Raw genomic sequence first — 13,650 nt, 5'->3', positions numbered from 1 at the left:
TGTCTATACATTTTATTACTTTATTTATTTCTATCATTATTTTGTATTGTGGTAAATTTTACCAAAAATAAAAATACTAAAATGTGCTTTATTTTGTTGTTTTATTCGTCATTTATTTCTAAATAAAAAATATTATAAAAAAAGAGCCTACAAATACCCACTCACACACAAGTTAATCGAATATCCCCTTTTTTTAACTCGGCTGAAAAGTAATGAATTGTAACGATGATATGACGCGAGAAGCAAAGTTTTAAGTGGAGAGAGTTTTGCGGAGAATAAAGGGAAAAAAATCCCGGAGATTTAACAATTGTCAAATTATGTTTAAAACTGAGCTAGCGGACGTGAGTTGTTAGTATAAAAACTCTTTTTTTTTAACGTATCATCACATTTTCTTATTATAAAATTAGCAGATTTTTTTAAGAAGTACTATATTTATATTTAAAAAAATGATACTCATTTTTGTATTTATTTATATAAAACATGTAATCGTAAGTGGTGAAAATAAAAAAAAAAACGATTTTATAATGTTTTATTACATCTGTAAAGAGAGCGCCCATATATTTATAATGCAATACATGTATTTATTTTCCCAGCGCACAGTGCACGTCCCATCCGTCGCTATATCCCAAAAGTACGCGGCCGCCGTGTGTAAACCAGAACCATTTTTCTGGGTCACCGTTATTCTCACTAAAAATAAATTTGTTATTTGTACTTGGGGCTTTATTTAGAAGTCTAAACATTTTGGGGAGTATATTGTTTGGAAAAATAGTAGTCCTTACTATTTTTCCAAACAATATAAGGGAACTAAACTTTTTTCAGCTGTGTATATTGCAAGATACAAGAATTCTATTTTTATATTATATCTAAATATATACAGTATATTTACTCGTCGGATTTGGAATGTTTTTTGTTCCAGAAATCTCTATTATTGGAATTGTCATGGTGGGCCGAGGGATTGTAACCTCGGACCTTCTTTAAATCCGACCATACTTGTATTTATACATTTGAGTTTTAGAGTATATAAAAAAATCAGAAAATTTAATAAAAGTACAAAAGCAGCCTGTGAATTTCCACGACTACGCTAAGGCCTCCTGTCTTTTCGACCCATGCAGGATGTTTTTGTTCAACGCCGAGCACGTGATGTGTTATTGAATTTAAGTTTAAACTGTGAATCATCAAGATTTACGTCTTCTAAACACTGGGCTACCTTCTATTGTTTATAATGTATATATTATATTAATTTAATCTAAATTGAATATTAATCTTAAATCTTGATATTAACAGTAAAATATAAAACCATTTTCCTAACGCATTATTATTATTAGTCCCCAGAAAAGCTCTATTTGTTGCTTTAACATTTAAAGCATTATTACCTATCCAAAGTTTAAATAATAATTTTGAGATACATCTCGACGCCAGTCAAACTTTTATTTGTAATACGATTTAAGTGAAATCGCACTTAACCTTTTTATCAATAAGTCTTAAAGTTAAAAGGCACACGAAAGTAAGATAGTCATTTTACATATTTTTTCATTTTTCAATACATAGTCTGTTTTTAGAAAATGGCCTTAATATATATTTACTAGTTGTCTCCCGCACATTTTCTCGCGTTTTGGTTTTAAAGGAATGATCGTTAAATGTTCAGCATAAAAAAGTAAGAACGTCTTGGAAACCCTACAATCAATACTAATATTATTAATAATAATAAAGTAATTCTTTCTGCCAGTCTCTTTTACGGCCAAACCACAGTACCGAATTTGATGATATTTGATAAACAAACTTGTACCCCAAAGACGGAAATAAACTACTTTTCTCTTACAAGTTCTTATTTAAATCTTGGAAAATAAAGATTTCTCAATTCTAAATGATGATATTGATACTGATATTATACAACTATACTATATTAAGCCTTAGGCCGTATCTTTTGCCTAAGTTTGTGATTGTTTAAGTTTCCATTATTATTATTAATTTAAGAGTGTATTACTTCTTATTGTAATTCAATAGTGCTATAAATACATATAGTGGTGTATCAACTGCATTGGTCCGTGTACTTTTGATTGCATTGTTTTTGTGAATATGGTATTTCGAATAAATAAATAAACAAGTAATTAAACATTATTACTTTTATATTTTTTGGAAGTAGCAGCGCTAACGCGATGGCGCACTTGGTCACACATGCTACCATAAATCGTCACTATTATTATAAAGTGTGGAGCAAAGCTAGCAAATCATATATAAAAATAATTTGTCATATACCTCAACATAAAATACATAGGTTGCATAGGCAAGGTCGACGAACTTTAAAATCGGAAGAAGCAGGCATTTGGTATACCTATAATATTATATAATATAATTATATATATTTAATTAGTTATTATATATACATTTATTTATTTTTTGAATATTCATAATAGAGCTTCACATAGTAGTCGATTAATCGAATTTTCACTTTTCGATATTTTGTACTAAGTATTATTAGTAAAATGGTCTATATCTAAATTACATTGTTTTTGATTAGTTCCCTTTAATAGGTATATAGTGTAAATAGTTATTAACAAGACCCGAATGTTAGTGATAAGTATACTCTATTTTTTTTTATTTAATCAATTAAAGCTTCTCGCGACCTAGATAATTTTGTCGGATAACCAAACGTAATTTGAAAATAATCAAAAGCATTATGATGACATAAATAAATGTAACAGGGAATTTTAACTTACTAATATATTTGAATGGCTTGTTAAGTTTATTAAGTCTGGTCAACGTCTTTTCTGTAATAACTGTTATCCATTGTGGAACTCGAGAATGGCTATAAGTGTTCCCTCCAAGACAAAATTCAATGTTATCTCTCACGATGTTTTGTACTTCTTCGACGTTAAACGAAAGATCCTACAAAAATAATATTTATGTAAATATATATTTACCTTAAAACAATGATCGCAGATGTACTGAAATATCATTGTGCTTATACCTTATACATTTAAAAATTACTTTTTTTTAAATAATGTCGACGACTGACGATGCGGTCTCAGTTTATTTCAAGGGTAAAGACCAACTAAATTAGGATTAAGGAATTTTATCATAACAATGTATATGATACTAGTTTTCGCCCGCAGCTTCGCTCGCATTTTATGTGTTAGTTGTCAGGTATTATTCATACAATATCTTTATAAATTATGGCCTATGTGTTATTCTGATGTGTAATCATTACGATTGTAAAGTTACATTAAAATCCATTCAGTAGTTTTTGCAAGGGTACCCTATAAAAACTTTTATGTCAAAAATAAGTTTGGCGGAATTCTAGTAAATAATAAGTATCATAATTCGCGTTCGTAAGTCATAATATAATAAGTACTACTCATGAAAACCTTGATTTCATTTTTATCAGAAACAATATGAATGTGATACCTCTTCATCTTCATCTTGTGCCATTATATATTAACAATCGTAACCTTAACTAATAACAGAAAAGTTAGATGAAAATGAGTATAATAATTGTATTTGAATAATTATAAACAGTCAGGATGAAACATCAGTCAGTGCTTTTTAAAATTCGATCAGTTCGTTTTTTCTGTTAGAAAATAATTTTTGAACTACACATCTAATAAAATTTTAAAACAATTAATCATATTCATATACCTACAAGTATAATTTAACAATTTAAGTAATTATTAAAATAAAAAAAACTATAAGCTCAATATAAAGCTTGGAAAATATTATTCGAATTATTTATCTATCTGTCATTTTTATGTAGTTAGTCTTATGTACATTTCCGAACGTTTCTGCTCGTAACCCACTTCGAAGTTTTGAGCTTAATATTTTCTATTGTAAATTCGGAATGTTTGCGTTGTATTACTTCCATTTGTTTTTTATAGAAAAAAAGGTTGCTTATGGATTGACCACAATATAGTATAATGGTTTCTTAGATATATGTTAATTGTAAGTTAATTGTTTAAAATTAATGGAGCTGAAGGTCTGGGTCGAGGGAATACAAAGGATTGTTTGTGGGGTGACGGAGACTACCACTTGCCAGGTCAGTAGAATAATTTCTCGTAGCTATTTTTGAAGGTTTAAAAATTGTATTGGAAGTGTTTCTTATTCTATGAACAGTACAAACGCTTAACTGACTTATGGCAATTTTTTTCGTGCTACTTATTTTTTTTTGTATACTTTAGGCGGTATAAATTTAGAATCAGTTTAGTTACAGACTATAATAAGTTGGGATTATTTAATTTATTTGTTAAGATTCATTTAGTTTAGTTGCTTGATATTGCTTTTTTTATATAATTTGTCATCTAAAATTACGATTTTGTTAAAATTTAGGATGTAGTATTTGCTTTGGCCCATGCTACTGGCAAAGTGGGAAGATTCACATTGATAGAAAGATGGAGAAATAATGAGCGACTTTTAGCTCCACAGGAATATCCACTAAAGGTAAAACAAATTATATTTATGACGATAACAAAAAAGTAATAATATAAAAACAGTAGTTGCTTAATTTTATTCCTTCAGTTTCATAAATTCAGAATATAATGCTTTTAGATCCTGATGAAATGGGGTGAATATTCAAATGATATACAATTTATATTAAGAAGATCTGATAACAATAGCAACAACCAAAAACCTTTACAATCTACTCATAACTCTAGATCACCAATAGGAAATGGGTTTGTACATTAAACAATAATTGAGAGTGTTATCTAATTAATGCTAATATAATAAACATTGTATATGTTATTATAAAGATATTAAAAATGTCACTGTTATAATTTTAATAATATTTTTCTTAACAGGAGTCATAATATATCAAATGTGAATGCAGCAGATAAACAAAATTCACCTAATAGGGTGAACACTACCCCTACACTTAACAATGTAAATAACACTTCCCCTGGTAATCCTGTTGGTGTGGTGAAGGGTGTGCAGCAAGCTAAATCTCCCGAATCTAACAGTCCAGTGCTTAAAGATGTCCCACCTTATAGGTAAGAATTCTCAGTGAATCCACCCAAAACAATAACTTAATAGTATGAAAAATAAATATAATAAAAAATATATGATAAATATGTTTCTATGTTATCTACAGTTTTTTCATTAAAATGTCACAAAAAAGAGTTATACCAAGACTATATATCTACATATAGGTTTTCCTTTTTTTACCTATCTAATTGAAATCTAATTCATTTCATTGAATTAAGGAAAATAGACCAGGAGTTATACATATATTGAAGTAAATACATTATTTTAACACACTATAAAATTTTAATAGTCAAAAATCAAGAATATTTGGGCATTTAAAGTTTATGTAAATTAAATTTAATGAATAAACAATATACTATTATTTAAGACTGACTTTATTAACAAATATCTTAACAAATGCTTTCATAGGCTGATAATTTTAACATTTAACAGAGACCCGCCACCGCCATATCGATCACCCCCACCGCCTTCAGCTTTAAGGAAATCCCCAAATCGTACAACACGTAGGACTCCACATATGTCACCAGTTAATTTGTCGGAGCATCCTGAAGAAGAAAGGAGCCCCGAAGCCGTTACTTATAACAGCCAATATAGGGAATTGGTTTCATTAGTAAACTATCAGAGAGAAAAACTAACAAGTCAACAAGTGGATCTTATTAAGGTTATTTCTATTAAGTATTAAGGTTAAACACTGTTGTATGTCAGCTTAGCACTATTAATCCCATAATTGCAATTGGCCATGGCTCTATAAGATTACAGGAAAGATTTTAGATGAAAAAAAAATATTTTAAATATACTATTTTTTCTACTTAATATTATGTCATGTACTTCCATTTCTGCTGTTAGTTAATGAAGGTGTAAAAAATGATGTAATTTTTTTTTAATATTACAAGTACATTTAGATTGTGTTTTCAGTATGATGCAGAGATTGGTTACTGGGAAAACAAAGGTAGAGAACAAGAACGACAAGTTGAGTTATTGCAACAGCAAATAACATCTGCTGATAACCAACTTCGTATCAGCACCGAACAGGTAGTTATAATATTTTACAGGTTATGTTGATTTATCCATATATTGTTGTATAAAAGTATGTACATCATTGTTGAATAAAAGTTTTCACAAAAATGTAACATTCGTAATTTAATTATGAATGATATCTAATGTGAATATATTTTGTAATTACAAATGACTTTTATATTGTTCTGAAATAAATTCTCAAACTAAAATTAAGATTTTTTGTGTGTGTGTAAATCTAAACAAGTTTAATGTGTATTTCCCACTTTTTTATTTATAAAAATGATTCATAAGCCAATTTATTCGGCTGTTAATGTAGCTTAATTTATTTCTACACAAATATTACGTTAAAACATACTTTTAATATTATTTTTGTCTAGAAAACAATTGCTTTAATCAGACAATGACATACTTATATACACATTGATGTAATTTCGTATATTATACCTATATAGTATATTTTTCTTCTACTAGAATTAATTCTCTAATAAACGTGATATCTACCAGGTACAATCTCTTAACTATGTGGAAGAAGAAAGTGAAATTGTAAAACAAAATGAAAAAACACTGAAATCAGAAATAGTGCTGGTCCGATCTAAACTGGCTAATTGTGAAACTGAATTACTGCAGTGTAAAAACAAGGTTCGCAAATTGATGGAGGATATACACAATGAACAACGTGTTTTAAATAGCCGACAACAAGAGAATAGGTAAATTTAAAAGTGCACCCCATGCTACCTTTTTACTATTTTATGTTAAAAAGCTAAAATTGTCAATTTAACATAAATGTCAAGATTTACTATTACATTTTAAAAAAAATCCTATTTAGATTAATGCATACATGATCTTTGAATGTCATAGACATTTATAGAAATGCACTTATTTCAGACAAGCGTTGGAGAGGTCTATGCTAGCTGAGATGGAAAACCTACAAACTCAAATACAACAAGCAAAACATGCAACTGAAATTAATCATCTCACAGCAGAGAATTTAAAACGAGAGGTAATGGTTAAGAATTTTGTGTTCACCTAAATATATTTCTAGAAAAATGCTTAATTCCTCTTCACTGATTTCGAATACTACATCCAAAATCAAGAACTGGCCAAAGATCTTGATATGATATTGATAATCGAATTAATATCAAAATGTTATATTGTTTGGCAATATAACATTTTGATATTAATTCGATTATTGGTACCAATTAATTTGTAGTATTGGATATTAATTTTGTCATTGTATAAAAGACACAGATATATACTTCTTTAAATATAGTATTAATAGCAATCCAATATGACTGGAAAGAGCCACTGGCTAGCTGGCCACAATGTTAGTGCTATAAAATAATGTTTGATTAAAATTATTATTTTCCTTGATTACATTGATCACCATGATGTTTAAAAATAAAAAAGCATTTTCATTAGGTTGGAGTACTGGAGAACGCGATAATGGAGAAGAAGCGTCAAGTAGAGCGCTTAGTCCAAGAAATGAAAGAAGCAAATCTTCAGAGTTTAACAGGCAGTGTTGATGAACTACGACATCCACTTGATGGTATGGAATATAGTTAATATTTTGAGGATTATATTTTAAATACTTATAAGAATCTTTTAAAACATTACTTACAGTTTTAATCATTAATTGTAATAATAAGATTGATAAGCAATTTTATTACTGTTTTTCATGAATAATTTGTAGACATAATAATGTACTGTCAATTATGTTTTTAGGATTGTGCAAGGCTGGAAGTGCTCGTAGAATAATAGGTTCACCAAGACAGCTTGAAAATGCTGCACCAACTAATAAAAATCCTCATGGTGTGTGGGTATAAAAAATCAATATCATAGTACCTATTTATATGGTCATTTCATTAAGGACATTTGTAAAACAGCATCATCTAAAGTATGTTCGGTTATGAAAATATTTTTGAATTAATTTTTCAAAGGGTTCATTGTGTTAACAGATTTGTATAGTGGTGATTTTTTAATTATACTGAAAATAGGTAGCTTTCAGCTTGTTTAACATTTAGCATAGAATGTAGGTAATTGATGATTTGAATTTTAGATGTTTTAATATAATTATGCAATGTATTATTGTACTGCCATAGACTTTTGTGTGAATATTAATATTAATTCGTTATTTAACTTTCAGGATTTGTAAGTTATTATTTAGTGAATAATTTATTAGATTTGTGTTCAAATTAGTGTCATATTTAATCATTGTCACAAAGTATGTTATAAGAATTGTGGTTTTGTATATTAATTATATTATTAAAGTATTAATTGTATCTTGCCATCTCATAATATAATCAAAACAATGATAGTTGCACAGATAAAATTATATTGTGAACTATGAACTACTACGAACATTTTTACTTTGTTGCTAGTAAGTCTTCTATAATAATTGAATTGAATTAATAAACAATGATAAAACTATGATATGTGCTAACATTGACAAATAAATGATTTATACTATGTCAGTCACTGATATTCTTTACTCCTTAGATCAGATATAGAAATTGTATAGAACATTTATGTGCACTATCAAGCTACGATTTAGGTGTAGAAGTTGAATACTATAAACAAACTTTAGAGTGGCAAATTTAAAATGTTCTACTAGACTTGTATATGGGTTGCATTTAACATTAATGATACAATTTTAAAAGTTGTTCTTGACATTTGTATGCATTTGAAGCACTTGTTTTGTAGAAACTAAACAAACTAATTATTATAATTAATTTGTTAATGTTTGAAGTGATCAAAGTGTAGTGCCATGAGTGCAGTATATTAAATAAATATCTTTCAGGTATCAACAATATATTTTTCGAGTTGGTACTTTAAATATTATTTTATACATAAAATTGGTGTAAAACTTAATATTATGTATTTACAATTTTTATATTATATAAACTTGTAAGGATCTGTCAAATATAATCAAATATCATATGTTCTTGCAATATAGAAATAATGTATTGATAATAATAATCTAGTCGAAAATATAAGCCATTGCAATATGTTATAGACAATTTTCATAGAAGTATGGCCTAACAAATTAAATATGTACATGCGTAATAGATAAAGTTTAAGGTTAATCCTAAATTTTATTTATTTATATATTGAATTATTCTGTGTACTCTGCATGGTTAATTAAGACAGTTTGTGTATATTCATATACAAAATATACTGAATTTAGAAGAAAACTGTATTTTATTTTTATAATTTTAAAATTTCTATTTGGATACAAAATGAGATTAAAATAAAACAATTATTAATTGAAAATCTTATATTTAAATTGAAGAAATAAAATGTGTTAACTTCAACTGTATTAGAAAACTACTTTCTGTACAGAATTCTTATAATTGCGTACAAACGTGACGCTTTACAATAATAGTATTATGTCATAATATTCTCTTCACATTGAGAACAATATTGTAATATATACATATTGTTTGCCAGAATAAGTTATTAAATAAAACGAATTCTTTTCAGTCCCCTTTTTTCTAACTGACAATAAAGTATTTTATTCTTCTTTTACATTATAAAATCTGAATAACATATTAATAATCATCACATTATAAATACTTATGTTTGTAAAATAGTCTGCTTGCGGGCATTTGTGAGATGACTTAATATATATTTCTCTCCATTCAATTTAGATTTTTTAATTTAGTTTGCAATGTGGTTATAGAATTTTACTTACTTGTCTTTACTATTATTTTATAATATTTTTTCCTTGAAAACAAATCCTTTTTTAAATTTATATAAATCAGAGTCATATGATATTTATAGATTTCTATTAATTAGGGTCATTGCAAACTCTCAGAGCCCAAAATAATCACAGTCATCTCACTTTTAATCAAGCAATCGCTATGCTTTTTCTTCTTTTTCTCTGTTATACCGTTCAAGTTCTTTTAGAAATTGTCCTTTAGGTTTCATCACGTTTGGACGATCACCACGACACTTTGGACAAAACCATTTCCCTTTCGGCTTTGTTGTGAGAAAGACACAGGAAAAGTGGAACCATTCTATAGGGCAGAGATCATTGTCACAGAGAATCATCTCACCATAAGAAATTTGATCACACAGACAGTAACGGGGCTCATCTGGATCAATTGCATCTGTTTCTTCAGGAGGAGTTTCTGAGCGTTGTGCTGTCTGTCGAGCTTTGCGCTTTTTCTTCTTACCTATACCTGCGCCAAATAAGGTTGATTATATTAAGAAAAATCATGGCATCTAAGCAAACTTTTAAACTTCAATAAAACATATGAAATTTCAAAAAAAAAAATTGCTTAAGGAATCTTAAGCATTTTTTTCAATGAAAATAGACATAGAAAGTATATAAAATACACAGTATAATTCTTATCATCATGAATCAAGACACACAAGACAAAAATGCTATCGTAATATTCTTTTAAAAATATATGGGTTTCAATGAAGTTTTTTTGTTTAGGTATACCTTTCTTGTGTGTAGTATTGTGCGTATGTCGGTCGTTGTCGCGGTCGCCTGAATCAGCGCCATCAGTCGCAGCTCCTGCTGTCGTTCTTGACCGTCGTGCTCGCTTCGACCAGCGTTCTCCTATTAATTGGGTGTAGAGATAAATTCAAATCAAGAGAAATATTTTATTTGGTATTATATAAAGATAGAGGTAATATAATTCTAAGATTTCTCTTAATAGATGTTTGTTAACTTAAATTTGTTAAAGTAAATAATTTTGTTGACTCTTTTTATTAACTCACATAAATATAGAATAGTAGTTATTGTGAATGATAAAAAATATTATGACTTTTTTAATAAAAAGAGTGTGAATAACTTGACATAACATACGACACGGCTACACCTAAAATATTAAAATGTTAAATATATAATTTCTCACCTCCCGTCTTATCTTTATCTGACTTATCTTTTTCTTTTTCACCAGATCTCTCAGGCGGAGGGGGTGGGGGTGCATGTGTTTGTTGCACTTGTTGTATGCTTGTGTCTTTATCTGCAGACCGAGACTCTGATGCTTGAGGAGATTCTTCTTTAGCTGTGCCGTTTGTATTCACTTCTAAAGATGAAACTAAAAATATATACAATCTCATTCAATGTTTTCTACTTTAAATATTTTGGTAGAAACATATTTAAGGCAAAAAAGCACATCGCGAAAACTATATATATATGATTTTTTTTTATAAATTTAGTTTTAAATTGGTTATCCTTACTTAATTTTTTATGGTCTGCATCAAGTGATCTCTGTTTGTTATCAATAAGATCTTGAAGCAATTGAACAACTTGAAGTTTTTCATCACCAATTTCTTGGGCTGCAACTAGAGCTGCTTGTAAACGTAATGCGGCTCTTCCACATCTGCGTTCCTCAGTGTTGGGTGCTATACAAACGGCTAAGTGTGTTTCTGCATCACGGAGGCACTCTGATGATAAAAGAGAAGTAAAATTTTAAAAATGAGTATATCATAGAGATTGCGGGAAAGAATTGGATTATTATTGCCACAGAAAAATGCAAACGAAAATGGGTTGAGGAGGCTTTTACCCACAAGGGATCACACACATGATAAAATAACAACTTAATTATAATATTAATTTAAATGTAGTTGTGTGAGAAATGAAGCTGTAATAATAAAAATAAAGTCATAATGCTGTTTATATACTGCACTAAGGTAAATATGAAAGGGATTTAGGGGAAGCTTAAAAATGAGATAGTATAGAAATAACAAACTAATCTAAACTTTATTTCTATTTTTGGAACGTATTTGCTGAGTAATTTAAGGATAGTCGAAAGCAATATAGTCATAATTGAATCAAAATATGCTTGGCAGATTGTAAAGAAAATAGTACGTCAACATACAAGTAATCAAATTTCAAATGATTTGTTCAAACTAAAACTTCTATTAGAAACTGTTTGTAGATCATAATAGCAAACTTAAAAGTAGTAAATGTTATATATTACCCCTGTAAGTCACGTCTAGTTCTCGCATACGCGATAAATGTCGTTGCAGGTCATTAGGTAGATTTTCAACGCAATCTAAGTAATTTTCAACATAAGTCGCCGAAAGAAGCGCTTCTGTTGAAGTTTGATTTAACATGGCTAAAGAATTCTTACAGCTTTCATCATAGAAATAATGAGAAACGATAGAAATATAATTAACTTTCAAAGGGAATAACAAGTTACTACAATCCAAAGCCGTCAAACGTTCGTAAACTATTCTAAACCATAGACAAAGTTGTTCAGAAACAACAATAAAAAAAACTCGTAATTATTGTACCATGGTATAAAATTTAGCTTTAAATTTAGTTAATCGAAGTGTTTCAACGATAATATCAAAATACAAACATCAGTTAAGACAACATTATATAAATACTTTAATTTGCGACAGTAATACAAAATTCAAAATAAAATTTAGTGTTATAATTATGAAGCTGTTTCTGAACAGATTAAAAAGTTTGGAAACACATTTTATTTTATTTATCACTATCTGCAAATCTAAAAATTATGAGAAAAATAAGATTTGATCATTTTCGAAAATAATTTAATTTTTTGATTATTTGTTATTAAATTAATATAAAACATGTACAGAAAATGGCAATTCGTAACTCGTCGAGGTTGTATTTTATATATTTGATAGTGTTGTAAATCTTTCTTGATTACTTGTTGGTAGACCTTGGTGCAAACTCGTCTGGGTAGGTGCCGCCAAGTAGTAATACTTAGCAGGCATTGTTGTGTTTCGGTTTGAAGGGTAGGTGAGGCTGTAGTTACTACAGCAACAAAGGAAACATCTTAGTTCATAAGGTTGGTGGTGATCGAAGAAATGCTTAAAATTTCCTACTGGCAGTGATGATGACTTATCATTAGGTGGCTATTTGTAAGGCACGTGTTTTGTATGCAAAAAGTCGTGTAGCTTTGTAAGCTACAAATATATTTTCACAATAGTTTTAAATTAGAGGTGTTTTATTATTTAACAGTATTAAATGACGTTTCCGAATTATCAGAATTACTAATTGAATCTTATTACAATTTAAATAAAATCCAATAGGAATGATCCTATTGGATTTTATTTAAATTATAAAAATATAATCTTAATAGTACTACTACTTTTATTAGTGTTGCATAAATTATGATTAGCGTAATAAAGACTTAAGAGAAGAGGTTTTATCGCAATTTATGTTAAGGAGTTCCAAATTTCCATCAACAAAAAGCTTCTGGCAATAAGAATACAGCTTAGATTTTAATATCTAGATAGAGTATTGCTATAAAAAAGATCTAAAACAATTATTGCCTGTGTGCGTGACAGCTATGCTTGACATTCGACAAACATACTACTTAACAGCGTTGCAGAACTATCAATAGTTTGACTATAGATAGTTGACCTCGAAAGCTATTCAGGATATCGATAGTTTTGGTCTATCGGTAGTTTAGGTTAAAAGTAATGGTTTTTGCAATACTATCGATAGTATTGACACGTGACAGTACTATCGATAGACTATCGTTACTGTCGTTAACACCTTAACTATCGATCGACTATCGATATGCAACACTACTATTAACTAGTTGCTTAATAGCCGAGTAAATAGAACACTATACTTGTCTTCGAAATTTTATTTACTTTGTTATTTAAACCGTACCGAATGTACCGATCAATCTCATTCGTGTCTTCTCCATCCTACGTGACGTT

At 28.7% G+C, this 13,650-nt stretch overlaps 3 protein-coding genes across 4 annotated transcripts; 1 reads left to right on the top strand and 2 right to left on the bottom strand.

Annotated features, from left to right (window-relative positions):
* Positions 1-532: 532 nt before the first annotated feature.
* On the bottom strand, positions 533-3,495 carry LOC125071484 (dynein light chain Tctex-type 1-like). Its single transcript, XM_047681748.1, has 3 exons — positions 3,406-3,495; positions 2,718-2,886; positions 533-687 (listed from the first exon to the last, which is right to left on the bottom strand). The coding sequence occupies exons 1-3, from the start codon at positions 3,427-3,429 to the stop codon at positions 533-535; spliced, it is 348 nt and encodes a 115-aa protein (XP_047537704.1). The 5' UTR covers positions 3,430-3,495.
* A 276-nt stretch (positions 3,496-3,771) lies between these two features.
* On the top strand, positions 3,772-9,168 carry LOC125071415 (ras association domain-containing protein 8). Its single transcript, XM_047681653.1, has 10 exons — positions 3,772-4,030; positions 4,321-4,431; positions 4,540-4,664; positions 4,791-4,979; positions 5,407-5,635; positions 5,890-6,006; positions 6,496-6,698; positions 6,877-6,991; positions 7,411-7,537; positions 7,714-9,168. Exons 1-10 carry the CDS (start codon positions 3,959-3,961, stop codon positions 7,812-7,814), a joined length of 1,389 nt encoding a protein of 462 aa, XP_047537609.1. The 5' UTR covers positions 3,772-3,958; the 3' UTR covers positions 7,815-9,168.
* Positions 9,169-9,257: 89 nt separating this feature from the next.
* LOC125071416 (inhibitor of growth protein 1) lies at positions 9,258-12,164 on the bottom strand. Of its 2 annotated transcripts, none has more exons than XM_047681655.1 (5): positions 11,928-12,164; positions 11,185-11,391; positions 10,857-11,030; positions 10,439-10,558; positions 9,258-10,172 (listed from the first exon to the last, which is right to left on the bottom strand). In XM_047681655.1, exons 1-5 carry the CDS (start codon positions 12,061-12,063, stop codon positions 9,850-9,852), a joined length of 960 nt encoding a protein of 319 aa, XP_047537611.1. In that variant the 5' UTR covers positions 12,064-12,164; the 3' UTR covers positions 9,258-9,849. The 2 variants fall into 2 exon arrangements, with proteins under 2 accessions (XP_047537611.1, XP_047537610.1); XM_047681654.1 differs by having other exon boundaries at positions 9,259-10,172; positions 10,857-11,042.
* Positions 12,165-13,650: the final 1,486 nt, after the last annotated feature.

This window comes from Vanessa atalanta, chromosome 19, assembly GCF_905147765.1.
Source record: "Vanessa atalanta chromosome 19, ilVanAtal1.2, whole genome shotgun sequence".
Lineage (NCBI taxonomy): Eukaryota > Metazoa > Arthropoda > Insecta > Lepidoptera > Nymphalidae > Vanessa > Vanessa atalanta.
This window is presented reverse-complemented; position numbering and strand designations above follow the sequence as displayed.